A 13,644-nucleotide genomic window follows, 5' to 3' on the forward strand; every position below is an offset into this window, starting at 1 on the left:
CTGTGGTACAGCCCACCTTCCCAAGATGCCTCGGGGCATAATGAATGAGGTTTGCTCTTTTTATCTGTTTTAATTTACAGGCACGTGGAGAGCTGCAGGCTGAGAACAGACAGGCACCTCAAGTCACGCCCTCTTCAGTTCTTCATTCACCCCTGCCAGGGGGGTACGGGGCTGGAAGGCAGTCGGCCCGGCGCAGGAAGTACACATAGTAGGCGGAAGGTACCTCAGCTCCTACCTTGGTGTGGCAGGCGCTCTCCGTAGCACAGCCCCTCGTGGCAAATTTCGTGTTAATAATACCTATGACGACATTTCAGAAGGGAGTCAACACAGAAGTCTAACGCGCACATGGACGCAGAAGCGCATGCGCGTACCCACACACCACCCGCCCCCTGCCCCCCCCCCCATCATTTCATCATCCTGGTCTCCCGAACTTTCTCATCACCTGGAAAGGGGAGTGTGGGGGCTCTATTTCTGAGACACCCCCTCCCATCAAAGTCTATGCATCGCTCACCAGCCTGCACGTTGCCAGCGAAATAGATGCAGTGTGTTTCCGGGCCCACGCACCGGGCTGCCTCGGTTCCTGGGCACGTCTCCTGGAAGGGCACAATGCAGGAGGGACACATCAGGCCGTTCTCGGTTCGATTGTTCTGGGGAGCTGCGAATGAAAATAGAGAATAAAGCATGTTGGGAGACTTGAAGGAAATGGAGGCCCGAAGCCACCAAGGGCATTGCCAGATGTCACAGGATAGGCACACTTACGGGGCACAGGGCCACTGTTGCAACCGTCACTTTGACAGCAGTAGGCGTTGGACACCATGTAGTCATTGGGGCTCATGGTAGTGGATACGAAGCCAGAGTAACAGTCTTTAAACTTCGAGCAGGCCTTGAAGGTGGTCACTGACTTCCGGCCCTCTGCAGAGTGGAAACAGGAGCGGAGGGCAGGTGGTGCCGTCAATCGTTGCCTGCCTCCCCCATCGGTCACCATCTCATCGCTCCCTAACAGAGTCTCGTGCCTCCCCTCCGCCCCCCCCCCCCACAGACACTGGGGCTGGAGAGCTGCCTTGTTGGTTAAGCGCACTGGCTGCTCTTCTAGAGGAACCAAGTTCGGTGCCCAGCGCCTACACCTGGCAGCTTACAACTGTCTACAATTGCAGTTCCAGGGAACTGTCACCCCCTTTCGGCTTCTTAGGCATCTGCACTCATGTGCACATACGAACACACACACACACACACACACACATATATACACGTAAATGAAAATAAAACTTTTCGAGACACGGTCTTATTATGTAGCTCTGGCCATCCCAAAACTCACTACTACGTTGCCTTGACCTCACAGTGTGCCTCTGCCTCCCTAGTGCTGGGATTGAAGGTGTGCGATGCTAAAAAAAAAAAAAAATAAGTAAAAAAAAAAAAAATTAAAGTTTGTGTATGACTTCAGGCCTGGAAGGACGCTGCAGCCTCCTGGTCAGCACCATGAGCTCCACGGGCACAGAGACCTGTTGGGCAGCTTCTTATCTCCTGATGGAAGAGTTTTCACACGTCAAGTATGCCGTGAGGCTGGGGGAACAGTGAGCAAGCGGGATGAGCTGTAAAAGACAGCACTGTCTTTGACTTAGGAAAGCTAGTCATTCCTGGAGTTTAGGAAGCCCTCCTCATGTTGATTGACAGCTTGGAACAGCGGCAACAGGCCCGTTGGCAGATGCTCGTCGGGTCGCAGACATAGCAAGAGAAGACGCAGTCGACCTGAGATCTAACTTTGCCTATAACATTCCTCCAAAGCATCTTGCTGTCACGTACACGCTTACACATGCCATGGTGCCGTCGGGTCTTTGGACCGCAGTTTCCTGTTAAGGGTCTGACAGTGTGCATGATGGCACACACAGCTCCACAGGACCGACCCATCCGGCGTTTCGTTATTGCGGTTGTGACATTGGCAAAGCCAGGCAAACCGCAGACACAGAAATAGAAGGGCTTCGGGTGAAACAAATGACTTGCCGCGATGGAGTTCAAGAAGTTGCAAAAAGAGTTTACAGAGTGCGCGATGGAGTTAAGGATGGGGCTTTTGAACACGAACTCAGCAGGACTGGTGAATGGACTAAAGAAAATTGTGAAATTCTAAAAGATATGGGGGAGAAGAAGGGGAACGGGGGAAGAGGACAGAAGGCCTGCAGAGAAAAGAAAAACTGTGCACGGGAGCATTTCTGGGACAAGCTGCAGACCTAAGTCAGGCCAGGTTCCTGGGAGGACATGAGGGGGGCTCTAGCAGAGACTCTTAGTAGCAGGGACCATAGACACTGAAGAGGACATGTCAAACAGGGAGGGGAACACCGACCCACGCACAAAAATTTCAACCCAAAACTTACCCTGCCTACGAGATGTGCAGGGATAAAGATAGACCAGACAGAGTAGAGATTAAGAGAAAGCCCAACCAATGCCTGGCACAACCCAAGACCCACCCAAGGAGAGAGAGAGCCAACCCCTGATGCTGTTAACGATGCTCTGCTATGCTTGCTGACAGGAACCTAACAGAATTGTCCTCTGAGGGGCTCCACCCAGTAGTGCTTTGAAACAGACGCTGAGATTCACAGCCAAACATTGGGTGATGTGTAGGGACTCTTGTGGAAAAATGGGGGGGGGGGCAGGAAAAAAAAAAGGACCTGGAGGAGACAAGGGTTCCACAAGAAGACCAACAGAGCCAACTAACCAGGTCCTGGAGGGGCTTGCCGACATTGAAGCATCACCCAAGGACCACGCATGGACTGGACCTCGGCCCCCTACACAGATGTAGCTGATGAGCAGCTCAGGCTTCATGTGGGTCCTCTAGTAAGGGGAGCAGGGGCTGTCTCGGACATAGATGCTGTTGCCAGCTTTTTGATCATCTCCCCCTGGTGGGACTGTCTTGCCAGGTCACAAGGGGAAGAGGCTGTTGCTGAAGAATTGGAGTGGATTGGAAGTGGAGCTCCCTTTTTTCTGAGGAATAGGGAAGGGGGAAGAGGAAGGGTGGGTGGGGCTGGGAGGTGAGGAGGGAGGGAATGGGGCTATGACCAGGATGTAAAGTTAAGTCATTCATTCATTCATTCATTCATTCATTAAAAATTCTAAAAGATATAAAAGAAGAGGCAGAGAAGCAGGCTGAGGGATCTTTGAAGGGACCAGAGGGGGACAATATTTAACATTTTCTTCTACACCATCCGCTCTGTTTTACATTCCTATGACAGTCCCCTGTGACTGGCACCAGGGACTGTACATACCCGCCAGCCAATTTTCATTAAATTTTTGTCATATATATATATATGTATATATATATATATAAAATAAGCCAGGCAATAGTGGCACAGACCTCTAATAATCTCAGTACTCAGGAGGCAGAGGCAGAGGCAGGCGGATCTCTGAGTTCAAGGTCAGCCTGGTCTACATAATGAGTTCCAGGACAGCCGGGGCTACACAGAGAAACCCTATCTTGAAAAACCAAAATAAATAAATAAATAAATAAATAAATAAAGTGTACGTATGTGCACACATGTCCCGGTAAAATAAAGTGTACATATGTGCATACCTGCCCCCAGTGAGTAGGTTAAGAGGCCAGCTCCCAGGAGTCATTTCTTTTTCCATCACCTCGTAAACTCAGGTCCTCCACACCTGGGTCTCTACCTGCTGGGTCTCTATCTCGCCCCCCTGCTTGTCTGACCTGGTCCCTTCCCAAGCCACCTCAGTCCACCCTGCGTCTTTGTGAGGTGGGCTCTTCCTACCTTCAAGGCATTGCCTTATTGTCCCTCTTGATAAAACCCTTCTGGCTTACAGCACTCAAAGCTTTCTCTAAAGTCATTCACCTGACAAAACTGCTGGCCTGGCAGGGCGGAGTCGGCCTTCATTCCCACCTTCCTTTCACACCTGCCTTCTGAATAGGCTTTTATTGTCCTGCCTTCAAAGATGCCCTAGGGCTGGAGAGATGGCTCAGTGGGTAAGAATACTGACCATTCTCCCAGAAAGGCCAGGGTTCAGTTTGCAGCACCCACATGACAGCTCTGTCTGTAACTCCAGTTTCAGGGGATCTGATGCCCCACAGCAACGCACATAAAATAAAATAAATTATCTTTTCTTTTAAAGGTGACCTCAGGACTGTCAATATGACTCAGTAGATAAAGGCGCTTGCACCAAGCCTCACGGTCTTCCGAGTTCGGTCTCTGAGAACCACACGGTGGAGGAGAGAATTAATTCCACAAGTTGTTCTCGGACCTATACACACACACACACACACACACACACACACACACACACACACACACACTCGTGCGCGCGCACACACATACACACACGCACATGCACACACATAACACACATACATACATACACACACATGCACACACATAACACACATACATGCATACACATACACACATGCACATACCTATACATACATACACACATACACACACACACACACACACACACACTTTTAATGTTAAAAAAACAAAAAGACATGGCCCTCATTTGTTAGAGCCTGCAGTCCCTCTCCTGGCTGGGAATCAGCCCTCTTATAGTTAATGCTCTATCTTTCCACTGAGACTAAACACCTGCCCCACGTTTTTCTATTTCCTCCTCATCTCTGAGGTCTGGGATGCTCTTTTGGATTTAGGCCAGGCTCTCCTCACCCCCCTCCCCTTTCTTCAGCCTCCCCTCCACCTCTCCCTTCCCCCTTTCCCTCTCCATACCTTCCCTTCCTTCCTTCCCCCCTTCTCCCCCACCCCCTTCTCTCCTCCCCCCCCCTTCTCCCTCCTCCTCTCCTTTTCTGCTTGCTCTTCAGTCAGGATCTGGTTGTGCAGTCCACGCTGGCCTCAGACTTGTGACCATCCCCCTGCCCATCACTGTGTCCCAACATCTCTGCTTTCTCCAGACTGCTCCATCCCTCAGGCCTATGGTCCCCCTGACCCCTCCTGTCTCTCCTGGCTTCTGCCTGACCCTCCCCTCTGCCCTTCCCTTGTGCTTGAGAGATGAACTGCATTTCCAAACGACTCAAGGTCAACTCGCATCGCCAGTATCTCGGAACCGCCTTTAACTATTCCCGCCTTCCCAGGCACAGCACTTACTCGCATGGCGCCCCTCCCCCCATAATTACAAATAAAATCTTTCTTTAAAAAGACACTCTTTTGGGGGGGGGCAGGCGTGGTGGCGCACGCCTTTAATCCCAGCACTCGGGAGGCAGAGGCAGGTGGATCGATGTGAGTTCGAGGCCAGCCTGGTTTACAAAGTGAGCCGAGGCTACACAGAGAGACCCTGTCTTGAAAAATCCCCCCCTCAAAAGACACTCTTCCCTCCCTGCTAGTTTCTTGCATCCTCTCATCTTTTCCTCACTCAGCTCTCTACCCACCCCACCCCCATCCATTTTATTTTATGTGTTTGGGTGCTTAGCCTGTGTGCGTATGCGCACCACAAGTGTGCAGTGCCGGTGAGGGCCAGAAGAGGGCGTTGGATCCCCTGGCATATTAGTTACAGACCAGTGTGAGCCACCATGTGGACTTGAACACAGGTCCAGTGCTCCTGACTGCTGCGTCCATTCTTCATTCCCCCATCTTCCTTTGTTTAGGACCGCCTCAGTTGCAGAGTCTCTGGCGCACCACAACCCTCCTCTGAGCTTCTTCCTACGTCATTGTGACCACCCCCCACCCTACAGGGTGGGATCTTCTACCATGAGGGCGCCCCCAACCCTCTCCACCCCCTTGGCCGAAGCCACACCCTCCTACTTGTGCTGGATTCGCTCACGAGAACCACGCATGCGTCTTTGCCGGCATCGCAGGTCTTCATTTTCCCGCTGCATGTGTGCCCCGAGCCCCTGCACACCTCGCAGCTTAGAGGGCACCCTGCAACAAGGAGAGCAGGGAATAGGCCGTGTGGTCGTGGGGGCGGGGGCGGGGTGGGGTGGTCTCCAGATCATGACGTGGGCATTGGATCTCACAGGGGACTAGGAGAGATGACTTTTGGGGGGAGGGACCCGTGTCTTGCTAGGTTTTCATGGGCGGGGCAGCAAGGAACTGTCTGGAGTCTGATAGTCAAGCGGTGGCAATGCCAGCGAAGTGGCTTCCAGGGCGGGAAATGACTCTACCACAGAGCCTGTTTTACTTAATAATTACAAGGCTTGGGGACTTTGGACGCCAGGGTCCTCTGAGAAAGCTCAGAGGCAGGGAGGGGTCGCGGCAGAGGTTTCTACGGGGCTTTTTGTAAAATTTCAGGTCCAGCTGGTTTTTGGGGTGTGGAACTCGTCTCCTAGAAGGTACCACGGAAGTCTGGTAGCTCAGGCGGGGGTACCTGACTCTGAGGTCTGTGTCCTAAGTCAAAGAGGAAGACAGACGGCCAGAGGGATTCACGGGCGCCTATACCGTGGTCCTGGCAGAGGAGGAGCCAACCATCTGAGTCTCAGGGACAGTGAAGAAAGAATCTCTCTCTCTCTCTCTCTCTCTCTCTCTCTCTCTCTCTCTCTCTCTCTCCTCTTCTCTTCTCCCCCTCCCTCTTATGAATTAGTTACATTTTAAAGATTGCCTCGGGATAGTCAAGCTGTCATCTGCTTTCCTAGGATTCAGATGTCATGTTTTGAGTCCCTTCCTAGGGGACAGCCCATGCAGAGCCCATCAAACCTTCTCAGACCCCAGGTTTTCTCCTCCCTACCTCCCCCCCCCCAAATCTGGTTTCTTAGGACACTCCTCTCTCTCTCTTGAAGACTTTGCTCAATGCCATCTGAGGCACCAGGAACAAGGCCAGGTCCCTTTGTCACTTACCGAGACCCAAGAGGGTGCAGAGCAGTGTGCCAGCCAGCAGGAAGGTCCTGTGTCTCCTAGACAGCCTCATGGTGGTGTGTGAACCTGTAGTCCCAGGTCGGCTGCCCTTATAGGAAGCCGGGGAAGGGCGGGTCTGCTCCCACCTTCACCCTGGGGTGAGAAATAGCTGAGGTCAGGATCCATGGCAGTCCTCCACAGCCTCCGGCTTTGGAGCCATGGAATCGCAGGAAAAACTGAACCACTTGGACCCAGCACTTTCCTGCACTGGGACCCAAGGACTCTAGATTTTTGGTGTCTCTTTCCACTGGGACCCAGAAGGTTATTTATGTATCTACTCCCCCCCACCCCCAAGGTTGGAGTTCGGGTCACGTGATTACTTGCGGATGCAGCGCAGCTTTGGAGGCTGGCATCCCCCTCTTCTCTTTTCCCAAGGAGGCGCCCAGCGTGGGTTGGGTCCTAACCTGGGAGCGCCCAGCATGTCTAGGCGCGTCCTGCGGGGGCCGGGCGCCTTGGTCGCCTTTCCTTTCCCTTTCGTGTGTGGCTGCCTCACACTCACTCTTCTGTGTCTGAGCTCTGAACAGCTCCAACCCCGCCCTGGGTGTTGAGGGGACCGAACAGAAGACAGCCTGTCAGCGGCCGGCCGGGAGACGGGAGAAGAGGGAAGACAAATGCTCTCAGAGCTTTAGGAAACCAAGGCACTCGTGGAAGCATGCCGGGCTGGTTGTGCGCGCACGCGAGTAATACGTGGTGCATAATTTTTAAAATACATTTTCTTTTTAAAAAAGATTTATTATTTATACAGTATTCTGCCCACATGTGTGCCTGCTCACCACAAGAAGGCACCAGATCTCATTACAGGTGGTTGTGAGCCACCATGTGGTTGCTGGGAATTGAACTCGGGACCTTCAGAAGAGCAGCCGGTGCTCTTAACCTCTGAGCCATCTCTCCAGCCCCCCCCCCCCGTGGTGCATAATTTGTGTGCAGGGTCTGTCTCCCTCTCTTTTGGTGGTCAGGTCAAGGTCTGAGATCTCTGTCATCTATGTATTCTCATTCTCTCTCTCTCTCTCTCTCTCTCTCTCTCTCTCTCTCTCTCTCTCTCCCTCCCTCCCTCCCTCCCTCTCTCTCTCTCTCTCTCTCTCTCTCTCTGTGTGTCTGTCTGTCTGTCCGTCTGTCCGTCTGTATGTCTGTGTTTGGAGAGAGAACGGGAAAAGAGCGTGTCCGCAGCAACAGGTGGGAGAGATCGCATCGCAGGCAGGATACAGGCTCCGGGACAACTCTCAGCTAGAGCTTCGGCGTTTCTAAGGGCTTCGGTTTGGTTGGTAACCGCGCGGTCCAATGAGGGCGGCAAATTTCCCGCAGGGACCCAATCAGTGAGGCCGCCCCTGTTGCTAGGCTCCCGGAAGCCGAGTCCCTACGTCATCGGGAAGGCAGGCCTGGGAGTGGTGGAGTCAGAGAGAGGCGGGGCCGGAGGAAAAGCTTGTTGCTAAGGGGACCGGGCGCCTCGGCTGGAGAGGCTCAAGCGAGCATGCGCAGTGCCGACGTGTGCGCCCGCGCGCCGCGGTTTGAAAGGCCCGAGCCCCGTGCGCTTGCGCAGTGAGTCCCGTGCAGGGCGAGCTTCCCTCAACCTTCTCCTTTGCCTTGCTTTCGCCCCCCGCCCCCCCCCTCCATAAACTGGAACCCTTCTCCTCTGGTCAGTCGCGCGTCCACGGGCGTGGACATGCCGGAGATCAGCCTCCGCCACGTCGTGTCCTGCAGCAGCCAGGACTCGGTGAGGGGCTGACGTGGGAGCGGCGGGAAGACTGGGGCTTCCCCAGGGAGGCTGAGCAAAGGGGGGGACGGACTTGGTAGGGTTGCAAGGGGGGCCGTGCGTGGGGTTTCCACAGGCTGCACATGCAATCCGGGAGAAATGGGCAATCAGGGAAGTTTGGGGCCACTGTGGAGAGTAAGGAGAAAGGGGGGCCCTGGGCAACTTCTGGGGGGCGGGGGGGGAGCTGAAGAAAAGCTCGGTGTGAAGAAAACTGGGGGGCAGGGGTGTGAGCGGGTGTGGGTGTGTCTCTGTGAGTCGGGGGGGGGGCGTGGACTGGCAGGAAGTTAAGTTGTGTAGAGTCGTGTAGCTCTTGGGAATTTCAAGTTTGAAAAGTTACTACTATTAAGTTTTAAAATGAGCTTTATTTAAAGGCCGTCCACCTTTCTGTTTCTGCTCTTGCCTGCAGACCCACTGTGCAGAAAACCTCCTCAAGGCCGACACTTACCGGAAGTGGCGGGCAGCCAAGGCAGGCGAGAAGACCATCTCTGTGGTCCTACAGGTGATGCTGCCCTCTCCCAACCCTCTCTCCCACGCTCCCGGGGCTGTGAGCCCCTGACACTCCCGAGCTGTAGGTTGAGTCATTTTCCCTTCTACGGTAGAGAGTACTTGCACAGCTAATTTGCCTGGAAAATAGGCTTTGGAATCCCTGTGCCCCCTCCACCCCCACCCCAGCGGAGGAGAAAAGAGACTGAGCCCAGAGAGGACTAGGTATCAGTGGGTGCTCCTGAGTAAATTGATTCTACCTCTGGGCCTCAGTTTCCCCCAGCAGGGACAGTGTCAGTCATAACTGTGTTTCCTGTGACCTCAGGGGCTAGAAGGTGGTCATGAAAAGTATCTACATAAGTCAGTGTCATTGTACGAGGGCAGACTTGGAGGGGCTGGTGGCTCAGGCCTATAATCCCAGTTGCTTGGGAAGTTGAAGTAGGAGGGTCACAAGTTCAAGGCCAGCCTGGACCATTTCGGACCCGTCTCGAAAATAAAAAGTAACTACCCCCGTGAGGATTACTAACAGAAGGGTTAGAATATAGCTCAGCCGTACAGGGCTTGCTGGAACATGTGAGACCCTTTGTTCTGTTCCTGGTACCACAAATAATAAGTAAATGGGACAAGTGCAGGGAGGGGAAATAAGTAGCCAGCTGGCTGGTTTCTTTCTTTCTTTCTTTTTCTCCTGTTTTGTTTTGTTTTTTTTGAGACAGGGTCTCCCTGTGTAGTCTTTGCTGTCCTGGACTCACTTTGTAGACCAGACTGGCCTCGAACTCACAGTGATCCACCTGCCTCTGCCTCCTGAGTGCTGAGTAGTTTTGATTTTGAGACAGGGTCTCTACCCACCCCAGGCTGACCTTGAATTCAGAGATGTGCGTGCCTCACCCTCCCGAATGCTGGGATTAAAGGCGTGCGCCAATATATCCTGCTTCCCCACCCCCCTTTTGGTTTCTTACATTGAAGCTAGCCTTGAACTCCTGATTCTCCCGTGACCGTCTGGGGCAGAGGGATTCCAGGTGGATACCATCAAGCTAAACACCTGTTGTTTGTCTGTCTTTCCTTTAACTTACAACACTCTCACACTCACTATCACACACGCTCACGCAGTACTGAGGTACGAACTGAGGGCCTTGGACAGGCTAGGCAAGAAGTCTACTCACTGAGCCATGTCCCCCAGACTGGCTGACTTCTTTCTGACTGCTTTTTACATTTTTTATTTATTACAAGCCAGGCGAGGTTGTGCACGCCTCTAGTCCCACCACTTGGGAGGCAGAGGCAGGCGGATCTCTGTGAGTTCAAGGCCAGCCTGGTCTACAAAGTGAGTCCAGGACAGCCAAGGCTACACAGAGAAACCCTGTCTCAGAAAGAAACACCAAACTACTACTACTACTAAAAAAAACCCAAACAACAACAACAACAACTACTACTACTACTATTATTACTAAACAGGCTATGGTGGTGGTATTATTATTATTATTATTATTATTATTATTATTATTATTATTATTCTACAGGCTATGGTGATGCATGTCTTTAATCCCAGCACGTGGGAGGTAGAGGCAGGTGGATCTCTTGAGTTCAAGGCCAGCCTGGTCTACAAAGTGAGTCTAGGACAGCCAGGACTATACAGAGAAACACAGTCTTATAAAAACAAACAAAAGGGTTTTTTGTTTTGTTTTGTTTTGTTGTTTTTTATTTTAGCTTGTGTGCCTGTGTATGGGTACTCATGTCCCAGGGCGTCATACATGCGGAGGTCAGTGGGCAGCCTGTGGGCATTGTTTTCTCCTCCTGTTGTTGTGTGGGTCCTGGTTCCCTGGATCACACTACAGGTCATCAGTGTCACCTCAGACTCAGTCTGTTGCAGTCACCCAGGCGGACCCAAGGCCTAGCGTTTGCTTTTATAACGCTCCCACTGAAGCCAAACCACAGCTCTGCGGGTTGGGAGACTTTTCCTTTCTTTGTGTGTTGATAGGGGATAGAGGTAACTTTTCCCCGCCCCACCCCCCTTTAAGACAAGCTGGTCTCAAAACCCCAACACTTCCTCCATCCTGCTACTGAGGGTCTGGCATCAAGACGTGGAAATAATTGGCTAAGGAGTCTGTTCCTGACAAGTAGGCGTGGTGGTGCACTCCTGTAACCCCAGCAGGCAGGAGGCAGAGGCGGTCAGATCTCTGAGTTCCAGGACACCCAAAGCTACACAGAGAACCCCTGTCTTAAAAAGAAAACAAACAAACAAACCTAAGTCCCTCCCCTCCCCCCCCAAAAAAAACCCCTGTTTCTGACAGGAAGTATAAATCTGGGTCTCTGGTGAAGAGAGCAAACTGCTCCCAGCACCTGTGTGTGATGGCTGACGTAGCCCAAATGTCACTCCCCTGGGGAGCCTGACGCCTCTGCCCTCAAGGGCTACACCCTCCTCCAATACATATTTTAATAACAGGGCGGAGACTTGAGTGTTGGTGCTTTCGACAGTGTTGTCAGTCTGTTTTGTGTTCATACACCGCCCAGCTCAGGCCCCGCCCCCACCTCTGCCACCACCACCACCACCACCACCACCACGGCTGACTCTGCCCCTCCCCCCTCCCCAGAATGCTGAGGTCCATCCTACCCCCCACCCCCACCCCCACGTCACGGTGTCCAGCTCTCACACTGTCTCAGGGGGACAAGGCTTACCTGACTTTCTAATACTGGACATATACTTTACCTCTTTCTTAATCAGTAGTTCTGGGTCACAGAGTCTTTTGAGGATTGTACAGAATTTAAAAAAAAAAAAAAAGCCAAGCAAACATGGATCCATGACATTTCCTGGCAAATTTTAGGTGTTTAATCATTTTTTAAAATTTAATTTAAAATATTTTATTATTTTACTTTTCTGTTGTAAGATACAGTTTCTCTGTGTAGCCTTGGCTGTCCTGGACTCGCTTTGTAGACCAGGCTGGCCTCGAACTCACAGAGATCCGTCAGCCTCTGCCTCCCAAGTGCTAGGACTACAGGCGTGTGCCACCACGCCTGGCTGTGTTTAAGCGTTTTTAAAATCCCTAATCAGAGACTGGTAATGAAAACTAACATTATTCCCCATGATAACCTGCGAGTTAGTATCGTACACACCTCACATGGCTTGATTCATTCGTAAAGCCCCACGACCTACAGACTGTCATTATCCCCATTGTACAGATAGGGAAACTGAGGCCCAGAGAGATGACACAGCCAAGAGGCTGCCTTCTGAACTGTGTGAGAACCAGGTTGCTTATCACTTAGTCTGAGGATCTGGATTCAAATCCTAGCTCTCCCTCTTACTCACCCTGACCTCGGGCGAATGTTTTCATTTCTCTAAATGTACCCATTGAGAATAAAAACACCCAAGGCTGGGGTGGTTGTAAAAACCTGGTGACATCATGTCTGCCCGAGTGCCCTGTCAGCCTGTAGGAGTTGGTATGTGAAGGGAGGGATTGGTGATCTCACTATGGTATGGTGATCCTTCAGGCCTGTCTACCATCAGGTGACGCCCCCCCCCCCCCCCACATACACACACCACACTCAGGAAAATGATGTTCAGTTGTGTAAGAAGCATTTGGTGGGACTCAAAAAACTAGGGACAGAGGAAACAGGACTCTGATGGTTAGGGAGCCAGGGACGGTTTGGCCTGGGGAATTAGGAAACCAGGGTAGAAGCAACCAGGAAGAGCATGCGCTTTCTTTGGGGCTGTGACTCCGGGACTTGGAAGAAGCAAAACACCCAGGGCCGCCAAAAAGGCTCGGTAGGGAAGGGTACTCGCCTCCCAGCCTGGCAACCGAAGCTCAGTCGTTGGACCCCGCTTGATGGAAGGAAAGAACTGACTCACAGGGCTCATCCTCTGACCTCCTCATGCATATGCCGTGCGCGGGCCCCCACTTACGTACATTAGACAGATAAATGACGGGATAAAGGTGCTCGGTGGATAGGAGCACAGGCTGCCCTTTCTGGGAACCTGGGTTTGATTCCCAGCACCCACATGGAAGGTCACAACTTTGTGTATCTGCAGATGCAAGGGATCAGATGCTCCGGGCCTCCGAGGGCACCAGCCGTATGCTGCACAGGCACACATGCAGGCAGAATACCCATACGCTTGAAAACAAAAGCTTTAAATGTAAAAGAGACTAGGAAAAGCAATTAGAAGTCGCTTGCGGACCTGGGGACAGGTGGAGAAGTTGGTGACCTGGTGTGGTTCCTTCATCGCGTCTCAGCTCTTTGGCTAAGGTCAAGCGCAGCATCCTTTGTCTGCTCATCCGCTTACCCCGGAAGCGTGTGTTAAGTGCTTTCTCTAAGTGGACACTGAGTGGTCCTGGGTCTGTACAGCAGTGGGCAGTGTGTAATGAGCATATTGGTACCTGAGGCTGGGAATGTTGCTGGGTGGAGGAGGCTTGCCTAGCACACCCTAAGCCCTGGGTGTGAACCCCTGCAACCACGAAAACTGGGAGTCCCTGTCATCCCAGTACTCAGGCGCAGGAGGGTCAGAAGTTCAAGACCATCTGATACGCAGTGACCTGGGCTACATGAGACCCCGGCAGGGAAAGGCTGACAAAGGCGAGGGGCCGTGAATGCTGT

At 52.4% G+C, this 13,644-nt stretch overlaps 2 protein-coding genes across 5 annotated transcripts in view; one reads left to right on the plus strand and one right to left on the minus strand.

Moving 5' to 3' along the window:
• On the minus strand, positions 1-7,295 carry PINLYP (phospholipase A2 inhibitor and LY6/PLAUR domain containing). Of its 3 annotated transcripts, none has more exons than XM_084770682.1 (6): positions 7,151-7,295; positions 6,774-6,923; positions 5,745-5,861; positions 760-912; positions 512-655; positions 1-297 (listed from the first exon to the last, which is right to left on the minus strand). In XM_084770682.1, the coding sequence occupies exons 2-6, from the start codon at positions 6,841-6,843 to the stop codon at positions 143-145; spliced, it is 639 nt and encodes a 212-aa protein (XP_084626808.1). In that variant the 5' UTR covers positions 6,844-6,923; positions 7,151-7,295; the 3' UTR covers positions 1-142. The 3 variants fall into 3 exon arrangements, with proteins under 3 accessions (XP_084626808.1, XP_084626810.1, XP_084626809.1); XM_084770684.1 differs by having other exon boundaries at positions 7,235-7,253; XM_084770683.1 differs by lacking the exon at positions 7,151-7,295 and having other exon boundaries at positions 6,774-7,086.
• Positions 7,296-8,344: 1,049 nt separating this feature from the next.
• Positions 8,345-13,644, plus strand: part of XRCC1 (X-ray repair cross complementing 1) — a 33,519-nt gene continuing 28,219 nt past the window's right edge. Inside the window, exons 1-2 of one of the 2 annotated variants that reach the window (XM_084771389.1) lie at positions 8,345-8,541; positions 8,987-9,079. In XM_084771389.1, the coding sequence (XP_084627515.1) occupies positions 8,491-8,541; positions 8,987-9,079 (144 nt within the window). In that variant the 5' untranslated portion in view covers positions 8,345-8,490. The remainder of the gene's footprint in view (positions 8,542-8,986; positions 9,080-13,644) is intronic. The other variant, XM_084771388.1, reaches the window with a different exon arrangement.

Source organism: Acomys minous, assembly GCF_964271855.1.
Source record: "Acomys minous genome assembly, chromosome: 20".
Taxonomy (NCBI): domain Eukaryota; kingdom Metazoa; phylum Chordata; class Mammalia; order Rodentia; family Muridae; genus Acomys; species Acomys minous.